The sequence below is a fragment of the Mytilus californianus genome, unplaced genomic scaffold, assembly GCF_021869535.1.
Source record: "Mytilus californianus isolate M0D057914Y unplaced genomic scaffold, xbMytCali1.0.p SCAF_4, whole genome shotgun sequence".
NCBI lineage: Eukaryota > Metazoa > Mollusca > Bivalvia > Mytilida > Mytilidae > Mytilus > Mytilus californianus.
The window spans coordinates 5,687,115-5,708,471 of NW_026262690.1; the positions used below are offsets into that span (position 1 = coordinate 5,687,115).

Below are 21,357 nucleotides of genomic sequence, written 5' to 3' on the forward strand. Positions count from 1 at the left end.
ATATTCAACGGTAATTGCACTGGACGTTAATCAACCAACAATCAATTAATCAGGGGTAATTTTTTTGTTCAGAGATAATTGTCTATGATGGAGACACCGCAAATTACCACAAGAAAAACAAACATTATGTCACCTTTGTTAAACAAGGGAGTGGAAGGTTAACTTCATTTTTAAATAATAAGTCAGATTAAGGATAATCGCAGAGAACAAGTCTTACACAAAAATGTAACATAATAGTTTTAATGGTTATTTTTGCTGTTCATACAGTTTCTCTCTATTTATTGTATTTCTCAAGATAACAGCAAAGAGCAGCCCCAATGAAAATGGATAAAAATGGCAATAATGCATATGAGGAGTTGATTGACATTTTCAGTTTTCTCAACTCAGTTGTAGATATCATCCAGATTATTTTTGAAGGATACAGTTTTTCCTTTTTCTATCATAGTCTTTAAAATTACAGCCATAAAAGCCAAAATGGTTTAAAAATCGTCACTTAGGGATATATGAACTAAAATGAAGCGACTAAAGTTTTTTGTTATTTCAACTTATTTGTATATATTGTTTTGCTGATATAATTGTTTATGTGTTGACATTCTCTCTCTATCGACTATAGGCTTCGCCAAACACGCGGAAAATTGGTAAAATTAATTGATGGGCAATAACTCCTATAAGAAGAACTGATGATTTTGTCCCTGTTGAGTTAGTAGTAGACGTGTCTAGCTGATTAGTTCTTCTTCTGGCTGTGACAAAAACAAGGTGCGAGAAAATATTTACAAATGCAAGTTAACAGTCCAATGGTGGAACCATAAGATAATGCAGCTCAGTTCAACTGTCTGATGGCAACTAGGAAGGTACTTTCCACCAAAATAGGCTGTTCCATATCCGTATACAATCTTGGAAGAAGGAGTGCCTGTATGTTGATGTTCTGGAATATTGGACCAGGAATCGTGTAGTACATGTCCTCTATATATCTACTGATAATACTATTGTAGTTTTCAAGATTATAGCCAAAATGCAATAATGGATGAAAATCGAATTGAAATGCAATAACTCCTATTAGAGACGACTTACATCTTCGATAATGTTGACTTATTTGTAGATTCTATTTGGCTTATCATAGCTTGCTGTCCACAGTTTCTATCTATCTCCTTTAGTTTTCGCCAAAAATAGGTCTTATTAGCTAATCATTCTGCTGTTTAAAGGGTGTCTCTTTTGTATTTTTCAAGATTATAGGCGAAAAAAAAACTCAAATAGTAGATAAAAATAGTCATTTAAGACAATAAGTCATACATTGTGTGAATGCTCTTTGGTAATGTCTAGAAAATAAATTGTATCCGACATTTTAATTCGTCAACAAACATGACTGTGTTGAAAAAATAATAGACCTATTTTGGAGTTATTGCCCATGAGATCTCTAATTTTTTGCAAATTTTAGCATTTTTTTTTTATATTATCCCGAAAGCTTTAATAGATAGAAGCAAAAATAGCAAGCAAGACAAGAGCTCTATAAAATTCTAATAGCCGAAATCTTCATTCGAATCCTTTTGAGACTTATTTTCCTTTAAATTCGATTTTTGTATTATCGCTATTTTCTTGAAATCTGAAAGGCATAAATGACCCTCACGACAACTTTTACTAAAAAAATAGACATTGCCTAAGATCGTTAGTTGAATACTTATATGACTTATTGCCTTAAATGACTATTTATTATCTATTATTTGCGTGTTTTTGTGTGTCTATAATCTTGAAAACTACAAAGTAGAGAAACTTTAAACAGCAAACTGATTATCTAATAAGACCCATTTAAGTGATAGATATAGACTTAAATCTACAAAAAGGTCAATATTACCGAAGTTTCGAAGTTGCACCCTAAGAGAAGTTTTTGCATCTCAGTGCGATTTTCATTCATTTTTATATATTGGCTATAATCTTTAAAACTACAATAGATCATCAGTAGATATAAAAAGGACACACCGCATGATTTCCCGTCCCCGTCCAATATGCCAGAACACAAACATACATACAGAAGAAGAGGAAGAAACTCAAAAAAGATCAGCTAGACACGCCTAAAAATAATTCAACATGGACAAAATCAGAAAGTGGTCTAATAGGAGTTATTGGCCATCAATTAATTTTACTAATTGTTTGCGTGCTTGGCGAAGTGTATAAGTATATAATTGCAATTGTTTTATCTTATCTTATATCCCTTAAGTGACGATTCAAAACCCATTTTGGCTTTCATGGCTATAATCTTAAAGACTATACTAGTAATAGAAAAGCAGAAATTGTATCATTTCAAAATAATCAAGAAAAAGCAGAAAAACACGTTATAAATTTCATGTGTAGCGCTTTTCTAGATTTACCTTCATCGGGAACGCTCAAAGCCGAATACTTGAAAGCCAAGGATGTATAAGAGCCGAAACAGTTGTAGAGCTATATGTCCAAAAAGGATATAAAAAAATAACCAAACCCATCTAACTTTGCCTGAGGGAGGTAAAACCTTATTTTCTTGACAATTTCTTAATTCATCAACGGACAATGTTAGAAAGTTATAAATCATATTAGTACCGAAGTACTGACATCTGAGATGATGATACCCTCGTGTTGATAGGCCATCAGCAGCAGTATCCGATATCATCTACATATAAGTTGAAAAAAACGAAAATGTCAATCAACTCCTTATAGAAGAAGAAGAAGAAGAAGAAGAAGAAGATGTTTTATTTCCATTAAATGGGCTCACAAGGAGCATAATACAATATAAGACATTAATAAGACAATAACAAAAAAGAATTAACAATAGTCTAGGTTATAAACAAAGAAAAGAAAAAGCAGTTTGAACATCATGAACTAGACACATATATAAATATATATAAACAAGTCTAGATTGAAAACAACGTTCAAACCTATGATTGCGTTGGATAAAAACCGCAATTTTTATACGTGTGCATGCAAAACAAATTTCTTGGTAAAGGGGTCTAAATACAGCACAAACAACATTTTCCAAAAGACCAAAAAAGTGACAAAGTATATTTTAACAAAATATACTTAGTCATAGGTTTGAACGTTCATAGGTTTGAACGTTGTTTTCAATTTAGACTTGTTTATATTTTTTCGTTTGGGCTTGTATTATATTTGTCTTCGGGTTTATATGATCCGTTCATCCTATTTCGACTCTTCAAAATTCAAGAGTCTATCCTAAATTGAGGTAAATTATATGGCCTTCCAAATACCGTTTCGATTCCTAACATCACTGAAGAGACATTAATTGTCGAAATCCGGATATGGTGTACTAATTTTTGCACCTTTTGTTTGCGGTATACCATCTTTTCCGCAAGTTTATTGTTTTCTGTTTGATATTAAATTAATATTTAAGATCCATTTTGTTACATCTGGTGATCATTTTATTTTGCAATCGCCAATGGCAGTCAGTAGGGTTTAAGAACATCCGTTGTTCGACCTGCTAGTCAAATGCCTTTTGTTAAAATATACTTTGTCACTTTTTTGGTCTTTTGGAAAATGTTGTTTGTGCTGTATCTAGACCCCTATAAATATATATAATATATACGTTCAGCAGTGTTGCCCTCCTTCTCAGGTATACCCCAACATGAAAAAGTTCCTAAAATAAATTGGCAATGTATTGAATTATTGGCATTTTTGTCCATTTTATTGGGTTGTGTTTTCGCTGTATCCTGAGAAATGCAATAAAAAGAGAGAAATTGTATACACAGCAAATTAACAATTTAAAAGTAATGACAAATTTTCGTATGATTGTTTACTAATACTTTCAACTTCGTTAGATAAAATGTTAGAAGATGTGATATGATTGTACACCAGAGACCACATGACGTAGAAGTTACCAACAATAGTTCATTGTATGGACTTGTTCTTTGCGGTTTTCCTATATATGACATTTTATTTCAAAATGAAATTAACCTTCCATTCCTTTGTTTAACAAAGGGGACATAATATTCTTTCTTAAGGTACTTTACAATGTCTTCTTTGTTCAATATTTATTTTACTGTTACGGATCTTATTGTCTGTGCGTTCTAAATTTGTTTTCCATTAGGATAATTTTTGTCATTTCAAAATAGGTTGTTTCTCCAAAAATCTATTTATCTTGCAGCTAATTATTTCCTATAGCTTCAATCAGTCGTTTCTCTGAAGAAGAAAAAAATTGATTTCCCGATATATCCGATTGAATTTTGACCAAACCTGACCAGTCTTACTTAGTGGATGAAGGATGGCTGCCACTGTTGCTAATGAAAGTCTCTTGTTTACTATTCAAAGCATTAACGACAATCCTACAGTTTTAACCAATAATTTCATTGTTCCTTTTTGAGTTGTCTCTCTTGTCTTATCTTTGCACACTCAGTACCACTAAACTGTCCATAAAAATCAATTATTGCAATTATTTTCAGATTTTATTCATGTTTTCAAGTCGCTGTCTTAGATCTGTAGATACCAGTGTAGTCGTCTACCGATTGTGTCCATTTCCCGATTGTGACATTTAGACTGAGTATGAATTCGCATGGCCGGGTGATGCATACATAGCAGGAGACCCTGTCGATACCCCGGTCTCTCTCCATGTAGAGTTCATGCTATTTCGAGATTTGAACACCGGTAAACTACTGTCGCCTTAAATTGACAAAACCATTTCAAAATCATCATTTGAAAATGGGAGATGATAATGAGCAAAAAGCGTTAATAACATTTTGTCTTTGAAGAATTGATTTAAGCGAATTCACGAATGACAAAGGTTTCTACAGAAAATGAATTTATTATAAATACACACCACTTTAATTGATGAGCACTACTTTTCAAACCAAACACTAGTCAATCATTTTGTCAAATATCAATCAAGAATATTTATACTTTTCTCCTGATTATGACATCACCGGCATTGCGACTAATCACCTAATGTATAACCATGAGCTACACGATGGGTTGTCTAGTGGAGCAAGGTCTGCCAACACATCCGGATCACATAAACTCAACCCCGGATTTTGTGCGGTCCCATAAGTTTTCTGGGTAATGTTTTGTTGCATTGTTTGTACTTTTCATTGTTTTTCTTTTTGACCATGGTATTGTCTGTTTTACTTTAAATATGTTTTTTTTTTTTTTTTTTTTTTATTCAACAATATATTGCTTGCTGTTAACAATTTATTTCACTAGTCCAGCATTCTAGTGAAAAGTCTCTTTTTTTTTACAAGAAATCCAGGGTTTCTCTCTATTTAACAATAATACATTACAATTCATCTAAACTATATTAGATATATACTTTAAATTGTGATTTTTCATTGTCCCTTGGTATCGTCTGTCTCTTTCATTTCAACTGATTTGTTGTTAAGGGAGATGATGCCAAGGACGCAATTAAACTCCGTAGGTCGAAGAAAATACAAACCATTTCACGACAAGAATAAAATGAAAAGTCCATAAACACTACACAGGCAACTTAACATTGAGTAACAAAAATCAAACCAAGAAACATAGAGCGTAGTGCGCTCTGATTACCGTACATCCATCATGTTCATTTCGATTAATCGCATACGTCTTTAACGTTGTACCGTTTATTGTAAAAACATATGACAGAACTTTATCAGTAATCATGTGTTAGGAAATGAGATTTATGATTGATCCATTTAATATACGGATTATTAGAATCTGTCACCAGCAACAAAACAAACAAATTAGACAACAAAGATGAAAACATTTAGCGAAACAACAGGATAAATTAATTTTATCAGATCACAAAAAATATGAAAATATACAGGTTACTTTGAACAGCATATATATGTGCCTCAGAATGTATATAAACATTTATTCATTTTTTCAATCTTTAAAACACTTGTGTTTGAATTATTACCAAAACCGTTTTAAGTCTAAAGCCTGTAATTCAGTGGTTGTAGTTGGTTACTGTTAGTCGAATTTGGTTTTTGTTTGTTGTTTTTGGGAACTTGAATTGTTTCTTTTTCCGCTGTCTTTCATATTTCGTTATGGCGTTATTAGTTTCTCTTCGTCTTATGAGCTTTGAATCTCCCATGTGTACCTTCCGCCACCTTTTGTTAAAAGTAGGCAGATTGATTTCTTGTTGGAATTGATTTCCTTTTTGTTATGCCGGGACACTATACAGCTTTCTATATAGTAAGAGTTTTGTTAAGAAAAATTTAGCTTGCGCTCTTCCAATTCTTATTAAACGTGTGACAGTGGTAGCTGCAGATCGCAAAGCCCAATATTTCAGAATATCATTGTATCTAAACGATTTGTTGAAAGTGAATCAAGGCCAGATACAGTTTAAAACGCATGAAATGTCTCTATCTGTTGGTTCAACCAGGCTTGATGATAAACACAGAAAAATCAAGCCTAGTTTCTAGTCAAGTGATAACATATTTGATGAAATTTTTCGTTAGATAATATGAATTCTCTAAATATACTGCCGAAATTTATCCAAAGGAACTTACTTTAATACAAATATTAACAGCAATACCAGTCCTTTCCTATATTTTGATATTTCAGTTTTACACGAGAAACTCTACACAAACATTTACGACAAAAGGGACGATTTTTCTATCCCTATCGTTAATTTACGGTGTTAATCATATATCCCAATTCGTTCGTGTCCGTGTCTTAATGACGTTTTGGATTTCAATGAGCGTAATCTATGTATTACTGATAAATTGTTAAGTCAGGGATTTCGTTACCACAAATTACTTAAAACCTTTACTAAATTCTTCCATAGATACAAAAAAATGGTTTGGAAGTTTGGCTGTACCCGTAGAAAACTTATTTCAAACGGAATAGCACATCCTAATTTTTACGGTGATGATGTTTACCGAGTAGGGAAATTTAGATACAATCAGGGTTTTACTTATCAATCCCTTAAATAAACTTTTTCTAAAAGGTTACCAATTCAACACTGTAACTAAATCTTTGAATATTTTTTTTATTGGTAAATAAATACTGATTTTGTTATCAGTAAATTAAAACCATACTTAATATTATTGTTATACACATATGCACATACACGGTATTAATGCTGTCGATGCCTATATTTTGGCATTGTACAAAGTCATATTTTTCTCTGACTGTTCATGACATATTTACACTAAATCCATTGAATGTTGAATGTGTACTGATATTTTGGTCTTAGATAAATGATTTTTTTATTAGTTGTTGTAATTGGCTTTGAACTAGCTGTCAGAAACCCCGAGTCTATTTTGTTGTGACGGTTGTATAAATACTCCTCCACGTCCGGTCTGTGTTTTTGTTAGCTGTTTTTCTGCTTTGTATCGATCTGATAAGTCATGCCCTTTTCAACTCATTTGATAAAGTGTGTTCTTATGTTGTACTTTAACACCACTGTCCCAGGTTAGGGGAGGGTTGGCGCTTTCAAACATGTTTAAGCTCGCCACATTCTTTTTGTGCCTGTCCCAAGTCAGACGCCTGTAGTTCAGTGGTTGTCGCTGGTTCATGTCAGTTATATTTGTTCTTTGTAAATTGTTTTGTTATAAACTAGGTCGTTAGTGTTCTCAATTGAATTGTTTCATTATTTTCATGTCGAGGCCTTTTATAGTCGACTATACGGTATAGGTTTTTCTCATTGTTGAAGGCCGTACGGTTGCCTATTATTGTTTACATCCACTTCATTTGAACTTTGACGGATAGTGGTCTCATTGACAATTATACCTCATCTCCTTAATTTTATATTGGGGGAGTTTTTTTATATAGATAAGATAACTATAGAGAGCATAAGAAAATTACAGAATTCAAATCTGTTGGGCCAGACTGAATTCAGATGTTTTGGCATCATGCGTCTAGACATTCCATTTCTCTTCTCTGTTGAGTTTTTGGAGGCCTGTCCACAAACTATTTTGGCCAGTGTCCCATTGACACAATACCAGAAATCTCGTCTTTTATAGGAAATAAAGTCATCAAACACGCTGAAATGGCGATATTTGCAATTGTCGAAAACCAATTAGACCAACTACTAGTGCTATAACAGGTTATTGAAATCACATTGGAAACATATTTTCAGGGAGTTTCGAATTTTGAACAGAAAGTTTGATGAGTTTTTATACAACCACTGTGTCGATGCCAGTGCTGGTGGAAGTTTCCTCCCCGACCGACCATAAACGGATAGAACCAGTAGGATTGGTATAAGGTTGCTGATCTGTATAATTTGCAGAGTTACCTCAAGTGCAAAATAGTCCTGTAAGTCAGCATCCACACATGGTACGACATATAAAGAATGTGTTAAATTCGAGACCGCTAAAGGTGAAAACTGTACCATGAGAATGGAGTACAGAAGTACTTTTACAGGCTCTTGGAAAGAAATAATATAAGCCTATGCCGGAAATTGATTTAAAGTATATTACTTTAAAAACTGTATTTTTAGTTGCCATGATTACATTTTAAAGAAAAAGTGATTTACAGAGTCTCAGAATTGATGATGAATCAATGAAAATTTATAGTAAGGGTATAACTTTCGTAAGACATCCCTCAGCAAAACAAAATCAACAGATGAATTTTTGGGAAAAAAATATTGGTACATAGTTTGTTTCCGTAGAAAAACTGATCGATTCAAAACGGACTCTTTCGATATCTTCGAAAAACTAGAATTTTTGGCAAAATTGAAGGAATCTGATGAAGTTAAACTTGTTCTTGGAATCAATGAGTCATACGAGCAGGTGTCAACTTTCACTAGTTCAAGCTGGAATGCCGAGTCAGTTATAATAATGCGTAGATAAAATATGAAACTAAATGTGCATTTAATGCGTGTTCTTACTCCGAGTTTGACTTTTACAAGGGGCCTTCATTGAAATTAGTTTTAATTCTGTAAACTTGGCAGTTGAATTTACTTTCTACTTAGTAGATTCTATTTGCGAAACTTTGATGCTAATCAGGTTTTAAAATAGTTCAAGCATACACATGCTTTTATGTAAGTCTTGTTCGTTTATTTTAAGCATAATATGTTAATAGATTTAAATAGTGGTTAATTTATGTCTATGATGGCATAATTTTAGCCGGGTAGGGGTATTGTACTACTGTATTTTCTTGAATAGAAGGAAATTAAACAACCGCCTTTTTGCCTGAATTCAACACTGCCTTGTAATAAAAGGATATATTCTAATTAGAAAAATGTTAATTTCTCACTCGAAGGTATAACTAATATTATTAAAAATGGAATCATTTGTTCCTAAATTGAGATTTTTAATTAAAGAGTTATACCTACCGGTGAGGTTTCTACCACCATCCTTACATTAATTTTCTTTTTAATTATGAGTATTTTGAAAGAGCACTTTAACTACAAAATTAAAACTGATTAGATACCATGGTATTTACCGGTGTGTAAGACAAGTAAGGTGATAGTCATCTCAATGATGTTTTATTCTAGATCACATTCATGTCTGTGATGAAAACTATTTAACGCAAATTATATTCTAATTAAACAAATATTAATTGGTAGGTAAAACTCTAATATTAAAAATCTCAACTTGTCGTTCCATTTTAGTTGAAGTAAAATGAAATATGGACGTGGGCACATAAAAAGTAAAATTAAACCTGCAATAACTTAGCAACAAGGGACAATTTGAGACTGTTGATACATAAAGAGAGGTGGAAGATATCAAAGTGATATTCAAACTCATGAGTCGAAAACGAACTGATAAAGTCATGGCAAAAAACTGTCTACAAAACACAACATAGAAAACCAAAGACTGAGCAACACCAACCCCACCAACAAACGGAGGAGATCTCAGGTACTGCGGAAGGGTAAGCAGATCCTGCTCCACATGAAACACCCTTCGTATTGCTCATGTAAGTACACATCTGGTGATAAGTCTAATTCGGAAGGTCACATTCTCGGAAAAGAGGACGGGATTTTGGTTACACCAATTGGAACATATCCGTCATTATCTAAGCAGCAGATATTCCATAACGGTCAACCAATTCTTGATGGCGTCCGTAAAATTTCCGGAAATGCAAGCTCTGGAATATCTTTATAACTGGGAGATACTAATTACTGATTGGGTCAAGAATTTTCTAGAAAAGAGAGGTTGAACTCATTTTACGGTCCCTTAACAGTTGTATTTTTTCTTTTTTATTTTATCATAGTTCTAGATCAAACTCTTGTCATCTTTGTCAAGACAAATCTATCCGAATACCAAGTACTCGTATACAATAAGTATTCAATATGTGAAATATATACAATATGGGGAATTTACTATGGTGTATTTTGGAATAAACACATTTAATGTCGTACATTCACAGTATGAGACAATGGTAACTGTTCCTTATGTTTTTCTTGATAAAACTTTTGAACAAATCGGGCATCAGCAGAATATCTTGACTATACTACAATGTATGACATTATAATTTCATTTTACCGCAACTTCGAAGGAATCGCTGTGGTTCTTCACAAATTTATATTTTTCATGACCCAAAACAGGGAATGTGTATCTATATTTCCCAAAACTTGAATTGAATATGGACGAAAACAAAACCAGTTAAATGACACAGCTATGTTTTTAACATCTAATTTGATCCGGTCTTGATATGCACGGGTGCGAATTGCAGGTATATTTTTATATTGCTTTTATTTAACATTGTTAATTTTTTATTGCATTTTGCTTTTGATGTTATTGGTTTATCAAAATTCAAAAACAAAATTCTAAAACAAGATGTTTTATCAATACAAATGAAAAAGCAACGTACGATACTCTATCTACAGACATCAAACGTTCAAAATCTCTTTATTCAGAAAAAAACATTGGTAACAAAGCATACAAATACTAGACTATAGCTATTGATAAAATATAAAATCTATCTCTAGTTTGTGTATTTGCTTTGCTTTAAAGACAAACTTAAGAAGTATGATTGAAATGTATGTAATATTTTCCAATTTAATTTTGTTTCACGTTTTAGTTGAATGTCTAAATTATTCTTAGATAAATGTTTTAATGATACGGAAAATAGTTATCCGTCTTTGGTTACAGAATTTAATACTTTAAGTTACTTAGGAATAGAGTTCAAACGAATACTGCATATATATTCTTCTACAAAAAACGTTTCTATTTTTGCAGAGAGCGGAAAACACACAATGTTAGTTACCACAACATATATCTTTATAAGCAAATAATTGAAGTTTATTAAGAGGTATTAAGACGTCGCAACATGCTTTGTGTAATTGGCGTTTATTTTTATACATTTTTTCAATTCTTAAGTTTTACTAAAAATTGAAAAATCGTTGCAGCGAGATTAGGATAAATAGTGCTCATGATAACCTGTACCCTATATTTAAAGATTTATTTCTTTTTTTTTTTTGCTGAAATGTGTTGTAGGTCGAAGACGCGTTCTTTATAATTTGGCTATTTCAGAGTACAAGAAGATATTCAATCAATGAAAGGATATACAAACAGGTGTATTTTTCTTTAACTGCGAAACGTTTGCACTTTAAATGTCAATATTAAAACTTCTGCTTGTTTGATTGTAATTTAGAGAATTAAATTAATGAGGGAAAAAGTTGTACACTTTGACATTAAAGTTATTCCTTTTCAGTATGTATATACATTGTCAATAATATATGAAATTTGAAAATAAGTTTGGACAGTTTGCCTTTCATGTTAACCCTGCATTTTATGCAAGTTAACATTTCATTCATTATCATGTATATCACATCACACATATTCATTATCAAGTGTGAAATGTTTACGAACTTTGAATGATGAATACTATTGACCAACGATGTATTTTTTAACGCATGCAGCATCACATTGTTCAATGTAACTGTTGGTGAATTTATGGTCTTGTTTGATAAACCATAAGAACTCTGCTCCGGACTGGATACAATGACTGGTTCTACATCTTTCTACTGTTTCTGATCGGAATCCAGTATCACAATCTTGCTGATTTAATCCTACAGTTGCACCCTAGGAAATAAACATTTTCGTTCATAAAAAAATATTATACTTGTAATATATATCATTCTAAATATCTTTTACATTTTGTCATGCCTACCTTTTATATGGTATGGATTTTGCTCATCTCATTCTTGAAGGCCGTATGGTAATGAGACAACTCTCCATATAAGTCACAATGTATAAAAAGTCAACAATTAAATGTCAAGTATTGAAAAGAAAACAATTCTATTTGATTAACATGATTTGGTCGTCTTTCGAACGCGAGACTGTATCCCAATGAAAAAACAAAACTTCAGATGAAATTAGCTGTGCTACAAAACGATAACCTTAAACACTCGTCAGTCAGAAATACGTTCTGAGATCGTTCTTCCTTAGTATGAAAACATTTGCTGGTAAGAACGCAATCTTATTTACGAAAGCAATTTCATCTGAACAATAATATTCAATGATGATGCTTGTAAGAATGACTAAGAAAACATTAAAGTTGGCTAGAAATAAATAAACATCGGTATCATGAATACGATGAATCAAGTTTCACATTAAAAATGGCATATAAAACATTTTCGAAATCATCATCTGAAATCGGAGGACGATAATGAGCAAAAAGTGTTATAAACGTACAATTGCTTTAAGCTAATTCCCAAACGATAACGGTTTCTGCATTCGTTCACGGATTACAAAAAAAAGGTAAAATAACAAAAATACCGAACTCCAAGGAAAATTCAAAATGGAAAGTCCCTTATCAAATGGCAAAATCAAAAGCTCAAACACATCAAACGAATGGAAAACAACTGTCATATTCCTGATTTGGTACAGGTATTTCCTTATGTAGAAAATGGTGTATTAACCCTGGTTTTATAGCTAGTTAAACCTTTCACTTGTATGACAGTCGCATAAAATTCCATCATATTGACAACAGTGTGAACAAAACAAACAGACATAATAGGTAAAAATGTCAAAAATTTGGGTACAGCAGTCAACATTGTGTTATAATCTTAATCACTATAAAAACAAACGACTATGTCAACAAAGAAAAACAAACTGGCATATATACACTCTATAGACAAAGAATACAAAAAATTACCATAGCACAATAATACAATGGCGGGATTATAATAATGTAGAAAATCTTTTGATGTAAATGTATGTCAACTCACCCAACAATTAATTTAAAATTGAAAAACTTTAGACATCATTGCAGTTCTTTTCAAATAACAAAGAAAAAAACAGTGTTAATAAGGGGCATTAGCTACGAGATATAAAAAAAAAAGAAATATGATTATTTTTTTTCAATCATTAATGAAAGTGAAATAGTGAAATAATAATTCGCTTTTAGCAGCCAGTTTAGTTCAATTTTGTCAAAATAAGCTAAGAAACATCGCTGATGAATTATTCACTTGCAAGTGAATAATTCGACCTCATTGAATCCGTATTCATGTGACTTTCAATTTAACCCTTTAGCTAGAGATTGGTTATGCATGTATTAGTCGTGTTCAGTCATTAAAAGGAAAAGAATGACAACATTGAAAGTGAAACAGAGGTTACTATTAACCATTTCGTTGACTGATTCGATCCACAAAAAATCATTCTTATACAGGTAAAAACGATGATTAACTTATTTTTTTAACCTATAACATGAAATCAAACAGACCTAGAAAAGTCCAATTGCACGAGATCGCTATCTATTTATATTTATGTCTATGTTTATTTCGGGTTATGTGACTGTCGGCAGTCTTCGGAGGTCATCTCGATGGTTAATTATATGGCGTCTAGACTAAGATACCATGTAACACAACATGATAAGATACGGTAAATCCTCTGATAAATACATGGCAGAACTTTATCCGTAATCCTGTTTTAGGAAGTAAGAGATTTATGATTGTTCCATTTAATAGATGGACTAATGGAATTGTCATCTTTAAAGTCGAATAGACAACAAAGATGTAAACTTTAAATAAAAGAGCAGGATAAATTTTACATATCAGATCAACAAAAATATGAAAATATACAGAATATCTATTTACCTTAGAATCTATAAAAATTTATTCAAGTCTTTGAAACTGATTTTAACATCATTACTATAAAAAAAAGTCTTAAGTCGGGAGCCTGTTGTCGTTTTTGAAGAAAATCAAATAACATGATGACCAATATAGCATCAGTAAGTGAAAGATTTTGTTAGGATTTATGAATAAGAGTTTCTTTATAAATTTGTTAATTATTATAGCTAGAAACTACATTGAAACTACGTCTCTATTTAAGAATATGGATACATGTATTACTGTTTAAATCGGATTTCTGGTGACTATAAAATAAAAAAGGTAACTTTTTATTTAAACTTTATGATTTTGTTTTATTAACTTTTGGAACCAAATCTATTTGGAAACCAGTAATTGGGATTCCGTGCACAAGCCGCCAATATAATAAATTTTGCACAAATCTAGGGAATGTTGAACATAACTTGCTTTTCGGTAATACTATGATATATTAGTTTACTTACGCAGATATAACAAACTTCATGTCTGTTACACAAATCTCTTGCTTCATCGTCTATATCAAGTAAAGAAGCAACCTCACAGTTTGAAGTTAGAAGGTCAAGCTGTGGACATATATCTACAAAAAATAAATATTTATTTAAATTATTACATACACAAAAGAACGTAGAACATTTTAAGATCATTTCTGAAAAGATACAGTACAGAAAAGGGACATAAATGGCTATGTAGTGTGATATTTCCTAAGCACAAAAAAAAATTGAAAGACACTATTGTTTTTAAAGAACAGTATTTTTCAAAAAAGTAAAGTTGATATTGTTGATTACTCCTAATGATCTTTAACATTTTCTTTTGACCTAATGATGGACGAAGTTGTGTGAAGTTGAAGTTATACACTCAGAAACGAGTTGTCGTATATCACATAAATTAACTAAGGCTACTACAGAAACATTAATCATGATCTTCAATCTCACGCCGATAGACTTTTTAAAACTTGGATCAAAAGCGATGATTTCAGTGTTCCTCTTGTACAGTTTCATTCTGGATTGGAAATAAACTATAGCTAACTACGATACGTATCTCAGTAAATGTGATACGCCAATTTCAATATGACGTTTCCATCAAAAAAGGTGTTGTTATCATTTCAGATAAAAGGGAATGATAATGGTCGATTTAAAGTTCCCCGGTCGCCTACAAGATTCGGTCGATGATTACTATGTATTAGTTTCCACAATCGCGTAATATATTTGAATTTTGTCAAAGATCGAACATATTTTTTTATCGTCAATCTATCATAACTACCGGTTTTGTCTTGTTAATGCATCTAAAACTTGCATACTGCCATTTTTTTTTGAATTTTGAATTTCATTTTGTAGTTTTGTTATTCCGTCCGTTTTTAATCTGTTTTACATGTAAGTCTATCATAATTGGACATTTGAATATTTCAGCTGATATAAGTAAACGCCCCTCAAATTTGTATTTAACTCTTTAAACATATAGTTGAACAAATGCAGCAAACAGATATGTGTTCTGTATTTGTTGAACAAATGTGTCTGTCGTTGATGGAAGATGTTCGTTGTTGTTTTGCGGTTTGCATGTTGTGTCGACTATTATATTATTTGTTTGTGCATTTCTCTGTGATGAGTGTTCTTGCGTGTGTTTGTGCTGTATTTCTGCCACGTAGTGTTGTCATTCTAGCGATATTTTTTTTTAACATTGTCATATAAGCGGGAGGTTTGGCTAGCCATAAAACCAAGTTCAACCCACCATTTTTTCTTAAAATGTCCTGTACCAAGTCAGGAATATGGCAGTTGTTATCAAATAGTTCGTTTCTATGTATGTTGGCGTTTGTTTTTGCTGCACTTCAGTGTTCCTGTTGTTCCTTTGTTTTCCCCTTATAGTTGATGTGTTTCCCTCGGTTTTAGTTTGAAACCAGGATTTGTTTTCTCTCAATCGATTTATGACTTTTGAACACCGGTATACTACTGTTGCCTTTATTTGACAAACAAAAGTGTTTGCCTCCTTTGTTAATTAATGATTGACGTATGCAATTGTATTGTATTTGGAGAATTAGTTTGAGAAACTGATGATGGCCACCAACACGCGTGCGTTCTTTCTTCGATTTGTAAAATACATCTTACCCTCTGTAGTCGGGAGGACTGGAACAGGAATGTTTTCGGGAACAATGCTTTCATCTTCAACATCTGAAATAAAAACAGAATAGTGCATATTGAAGATATAAAAATATATCAGTTGTCATATAGGTTGCCTGGGATAAAGAGACATGGTCACACAAACATTTCCGTCAGCAGTAAAACACGTTTGTATATGTGTCCGGTCTGTTGTGACGGATCTACAAATACTCAGCCATGTCCGAACGGTATGTAGAAATCAGTCTAATACCTCGTGTTTGAAGAATGCTATGTTCCCTGCACGTACAATACCCTTATTTAACTTGTAAGGTCCAATGTTGACCTATTACATTGCAAAATTTTTTCAAGCCTTCTCTTTTTTTTTCTTTAAGTAATCTAACCTTTTATTCTAGTCAACGATTTTTCAGAGCCTATCTAATTCAAATCAAATTATATTCTTGTATTTTTGTTTTCAGTAGTCGTTAATTGTTGATAACCACACTATATTCAATTTGATGCATATTAATCGCGACTAAAAGCAATTAAAGAATATGTGTATGGTATATGGGAATGAAACAGCGATTTAAAAACACAATAAAAAAAGAAATGAAGAGTTCAATGGGTAAGTGCCTTTACCATATACAATTCTAAAAATAATCCTGTGCTTTTCTGGATTTACATTCAGCACGAACGCTCAGAGCAAAACACGTGAAAGCTAAGAATGTATAAATACCTAAACATTTGAGGAGCTATAAAACCAAAAGGTCTGTGAATAACGGGAGCTATCGAAGATATGCCATTGACGCCAAATGACTGAGGCACTTAGATATATGGAAACTAAAAAGGCATTATTACTAAACTTTTGTCTCCAATAAAGTACTCAATCTTGTTTCAGTTTCAATTGTTCACAATCAATGGACATTTTCTCTCTCTCGAATTATATGTTATATAGTTAAAACAACATTTAGTATAAAAACATGTGGTACAAATTGTTCCATAGTCTATAGTGTAAAGATAGTAAACTTTAATTTTTTTTGCAAAAGAGGACCAAATATGCATATTTTCACACACATTAGTATTGAGAAATATTAAGTGCATGCAAGGATCACAAAAATATTAACATGAAAGTTGTTACACATAGACAAACATTGTGGTTTACTATTTAGTTGTTGCTTGCATGCACTCTATATTATTTCCGGGTCCAAAAACTATGCAAAAAATGACCAAATTGTATTTTTTAAGAAAATGAGAAAAAGGACACTTTTCGTGACATCAAAACTGCATTTATCGTGACTACAAGGATAAACAATTCTTGGTTTTTAATTTTGCCACACCTCAACTTTAAAAAAGACTTAAATAGAAGTCTTTAGTTAAAAGTTCAAATTTCAGTAAAACGTAAGACCAAAAAAGGCCTTTATCGTACCCTGTCCTTTGCCTGAAACTATGCAAAAAAGTGCTGGCTAGTTAGTGCTACTGGTACTACAGGAATTGATGGTCCATCAAAGGCGGTTATAAAAAAATGATACCGATACCTGTTGGAAACCTTCATACGGTAAGCTCGAAACCAAATGGGCATCACAACTAAATTGACATAAATAGTTCAGTCAAAATCATCTACTGTCAACATTTCTTAGAGTAGTTAGTTTCATTGGTTTTAGTACAATTATAAAGTACTTAAATTGCTAATTTAAACAAATGTTTTAGTCTAAAAATAACGCCAGGACTAACTACTTTGTAGATAGAACTAACATGGACTAATGGTATGTCTACCTGAAGCGGTACCTACCAAGTGAAAGTTAAAAAAAAACACATTTTAGGTAAGTATGATTTTCATATTTCTGGAAAACCCTTATCCTCGCATACAACATTTGAATATATGATGGTTTTATTCCTACCATTTTCATTATCGTCTTCAACATCATATCTTTGTCTGTACTGCTTTACAAAGTCTTCTAACTTCTGCTGAGCATCTCCTGTAAACAATTCAACAATACAGGTTAACATCCTTTGTAAGTATTCATTAAAATGCATATGTCTGGTATTGTAATCGAATTGTATTTTCCTTTATGTACGCTGTGATAAAACATATTGATAGAGAGAAAATTTAAGTTGCAAAATAAGGAATTCAATCTTTTGAGCGTTAATGAATGAAATACTCTATCATTAAAAGTGTATTACACATTCTTGCTACCCTACTTTATAAACATACCAAGGGGCAACAATAAATCATATTGTGTAGCAGGGCAGAAACAAAACCATAACAACAGAAAAGAATAAAAAACTGAAGGTTAGGCAACTCGATTCCTGCAGAAAATATGCCAACAAAGGCAACCCCTAATTGACAAAAAGGAGAAAAAACCAAACATATTTGATTATGAAGGGTTTGCAGTTCGTGTTCTTATAGAAGTACCCATCGTATTGTTCGTGACAAGTAAACTCGAATTTTGAGTCGTATCAGTATTCAGTCATCAACTAAGAAATAATAACCGGATCATTGCTTCGACAATTGCAGCATATATGTTATCAATTGTGATATTCAGTAACAGTCAATCAAGGTACCAGTCAAACTGTTGAAGTTACGACTTCAATTTTACCAGCTCTAATGTTGGTACATAAAAGTTTACTATGGGAAAAATCATCTCAATTTAGATGCGCCTAAATATGCGTAAACATGATATTAAATATTGTGTTTCCTATAGATTGCTTCTTGCTTTTTTTATATATGCTTGTTAGCTACATGTCTTGCATTAAGTTAATAATAGTGCTTTCTGCTTGTTGTGAACTTTTAATTTTGCCATAATCTCATGCTTTGTTTTAAGTTGTTATTTATGTGCTGATTGGACATTTTTATAGTGCTTTTGATCCATATTTATTTTTAACTTAATCTTATGCTTATGTTTGCTTATCTTATCTAAAATAATGTGTGCTGGCATTTTTATGCTTATGTGTATTTCTCTTATTTGAAACCTTATTGTGATGTTTTGTACATGTGTTATAGTTGGTGGTTGTAAAAGCAAGCTCATGTTTATTGTTGAGTGGACATAATTATCGTCTCTAAATAAAATGTACTTACTTACTTACTGACTTACTTACAACGTCGTGGCAAACATCGAAAGAAGACAAAAGACAAATAGATACACAAAACAGTTCATATAAAACCAAACACTGAGCAACATGAACCACACTGGATGTAATATTACCGTAGTTGCTCCGGAACGGTAAGCAGACCCTGTCCCGCTTGTGGCACCCATCATGTTCCTCATGGTTAGTACAAATTCAATGATAAGTTGAGTTGTATGTCTTTATGTATGTGTACACAGTTTTGACAGATGGATCCAAATAATGGTCACGTTAACCTATTATGTCTGTTTGGGTTGCTTACTCAATTTTGTCAATATAACGGACCTATAAACAATTGTTATACAAGTGGGAGGTTTAGCTAGCTATAAAACCAGGCTTAACCCACCATTTCCCTCGAAAAATGCCTGTGCCAAGACAGGAATATGGCAGTTGTTTTTCACTTGTTCTATTGATTGATAGCGTTTGGTTTTGTCAGTTTTATGGACTTCCCCGTTTGAATTTGCCTTGGAGTTCAGTATTTTTATTTTACTTTTTTACCATACAAGGACGTTATTACGAAGAAATGCAACTATTGTGAATAGTTCCTTATAGCCATCTTCAAGTTTACAATATTGAACATATTCACTTAAGCCATGTCTATATCTTTATTTTCATTACCTTGATCTTGGCCAGGAACAGGTTCATCATACCACAAACCTAGGTTATCTTCGAAAGGCGGCTGACTACGTTTTTCAGTAACTTCTTGTACTGGAGCCTCTTCGTCTTCCCCTGGATTTTCTGTTGCTTCTTTGATAGCTTGAAGGGTCTCTTCTATATCGAGAGCTTTCTGAATATCCCCATACTCATCTTCAAGATATGGTTCAGCTTTACCTAGTTGCGCTAGTGTAGCTGCTTTCAAAGCAGATGCTAAGTAATCATTCTCTTTGTCTTCAAGATATTCTACAAGCTGCAGTTTAGCAACCTTGCCGCGTAGTTCTTGTACTTCCTGGACAAGATTTAAAAGCATTTCATCTTTAGTCTCTTCTTCTTTTCCTGAGTTGTTATCTCGCTTTGTCATACGTTTCTTCTTTTTTAGTAAAGAATTGCCTTGGTTATTATTAACGTATTCTTGACTAATTGATCCGACTTTTGCATTCCCCAGACCCTCTTGTTGTTTCTGTGTTTTCGTTTCTTTAAAGACATCTTTCAGTTCGTCAGGTGAAACCGGTTCTGGTGTATTTTCTTTGCTATTTTCATCTACTGACGATTTTGTATTATCAGTGGGAACTTTTGCTGCTTCAGATAACAGTTCGTCCATTTGTTGTTGTGAAATTTTATCACTTTTCTTATCAGATTTTGAATCTGAGCTTTCAACTTTATTCTTACCGTCATTTTTATCAATCTCATCAAACATCTCTTTAATTTCTTCAATTGTTGGTGTTTCCGTTTCACTTAACTGATCTTGTGTATTAGTATTATCGGTGTCATCTCTATATTGGTCTTGATATGAATTGAGGATTTTAGCAAGTTGATACTGATCTGCTAGATCTTCATTTCCAACATCATCTTCGTTATATCCACCTGGAACATATTCATCATAAGGCAAATACTGACTTGCTAAATCTCCATACATTGTTCGTATATTAGAATCATCAATCCGTCTCCGTTTTCTTCTCAGCACTTCTAAAGCATTATCTAAATCTGAATTTGACTTTGTGTGTCGTTTTTGTACAGAAAATGACTGATTCTGTCTAAATTGTAGGAATGTAAGAATAACCGGTAATAACAAAAATTCTCTCATTCTGGCAAATTACCTACAATAAGTAAAATAACAACTATTAGAAGTGCAAACAAATACAAAATATAGATTTAATCTGTTAAAATGCAGGGTGTAATCATATTGGAACACGATTTATATTTTTGAAATATTTGGTTTACCAACATTGATGAGTCTTGAAACGATTTTAAAGAGTTTTAAATTACAATCCTTGAAACTTTTACTAAGTTTTAAAACCACTATTTCGATGCAACTGCTGATGGACGTTTCGTTGTCGAGAGTATCACTAGCCAAATAGCTAGTGCTCGTGTACTGACAAGAAATATCAACGATACAGTCACTCCCTGTTTTACCGTTAATGAAACGTTAAAATCTTTCAAAACAATAACTTTTTCTACAACCAGAAATAGATAACCTAAGCCAGATTTGGAACAACTTTTGACTTTTCGCTCAATGCTCTTCAACATCAGAACTGATCTTGG

At 32.4% G+C, this 21,357-nt stretch overlaps 1 protein-coding gene across 1 annotated transcript in view; it reads right to left on the minus strand.

Annotated features, from left to right (window-relative positions):
- Positions 1-10,732: 10,732 nt before the first annotated feature.
- Positions 10,733-21,357, minus strand: part of LOC127737341 (uncharacterized) — a 37,869-nt gene continuing 27,244 nt past the window's right edge. Inside the window, exons 2-6 of the mRNA XM_052247949.1 lie at positions 19,777-20,912; positions 17,934-18,011; positions 16,048-16,110; positions 14,413-14,525; positions 10,733-11,924 (exon numbers count right to left, since the gene is read on the minus strand). Coding sequence (XP_052103909.1) covers positions 11,727-11,924; positions 14,413-14,525; positions 16,048-16,110; positions 17,934-18,011; positions 19,777-20,899 — 1,575 coding nt within the window. The 5' untranslated portion in view covers positions 20,900-20,912 and the 3' untranslated portion in view covers positions 10,733-11,726. The remainder of the gene's footprint in view (positions 11,925-14,412; positions 14,526-16,047; positions 16,111-17,933; positions 18,012-19,776; positions 20,913-21,357) is intronic.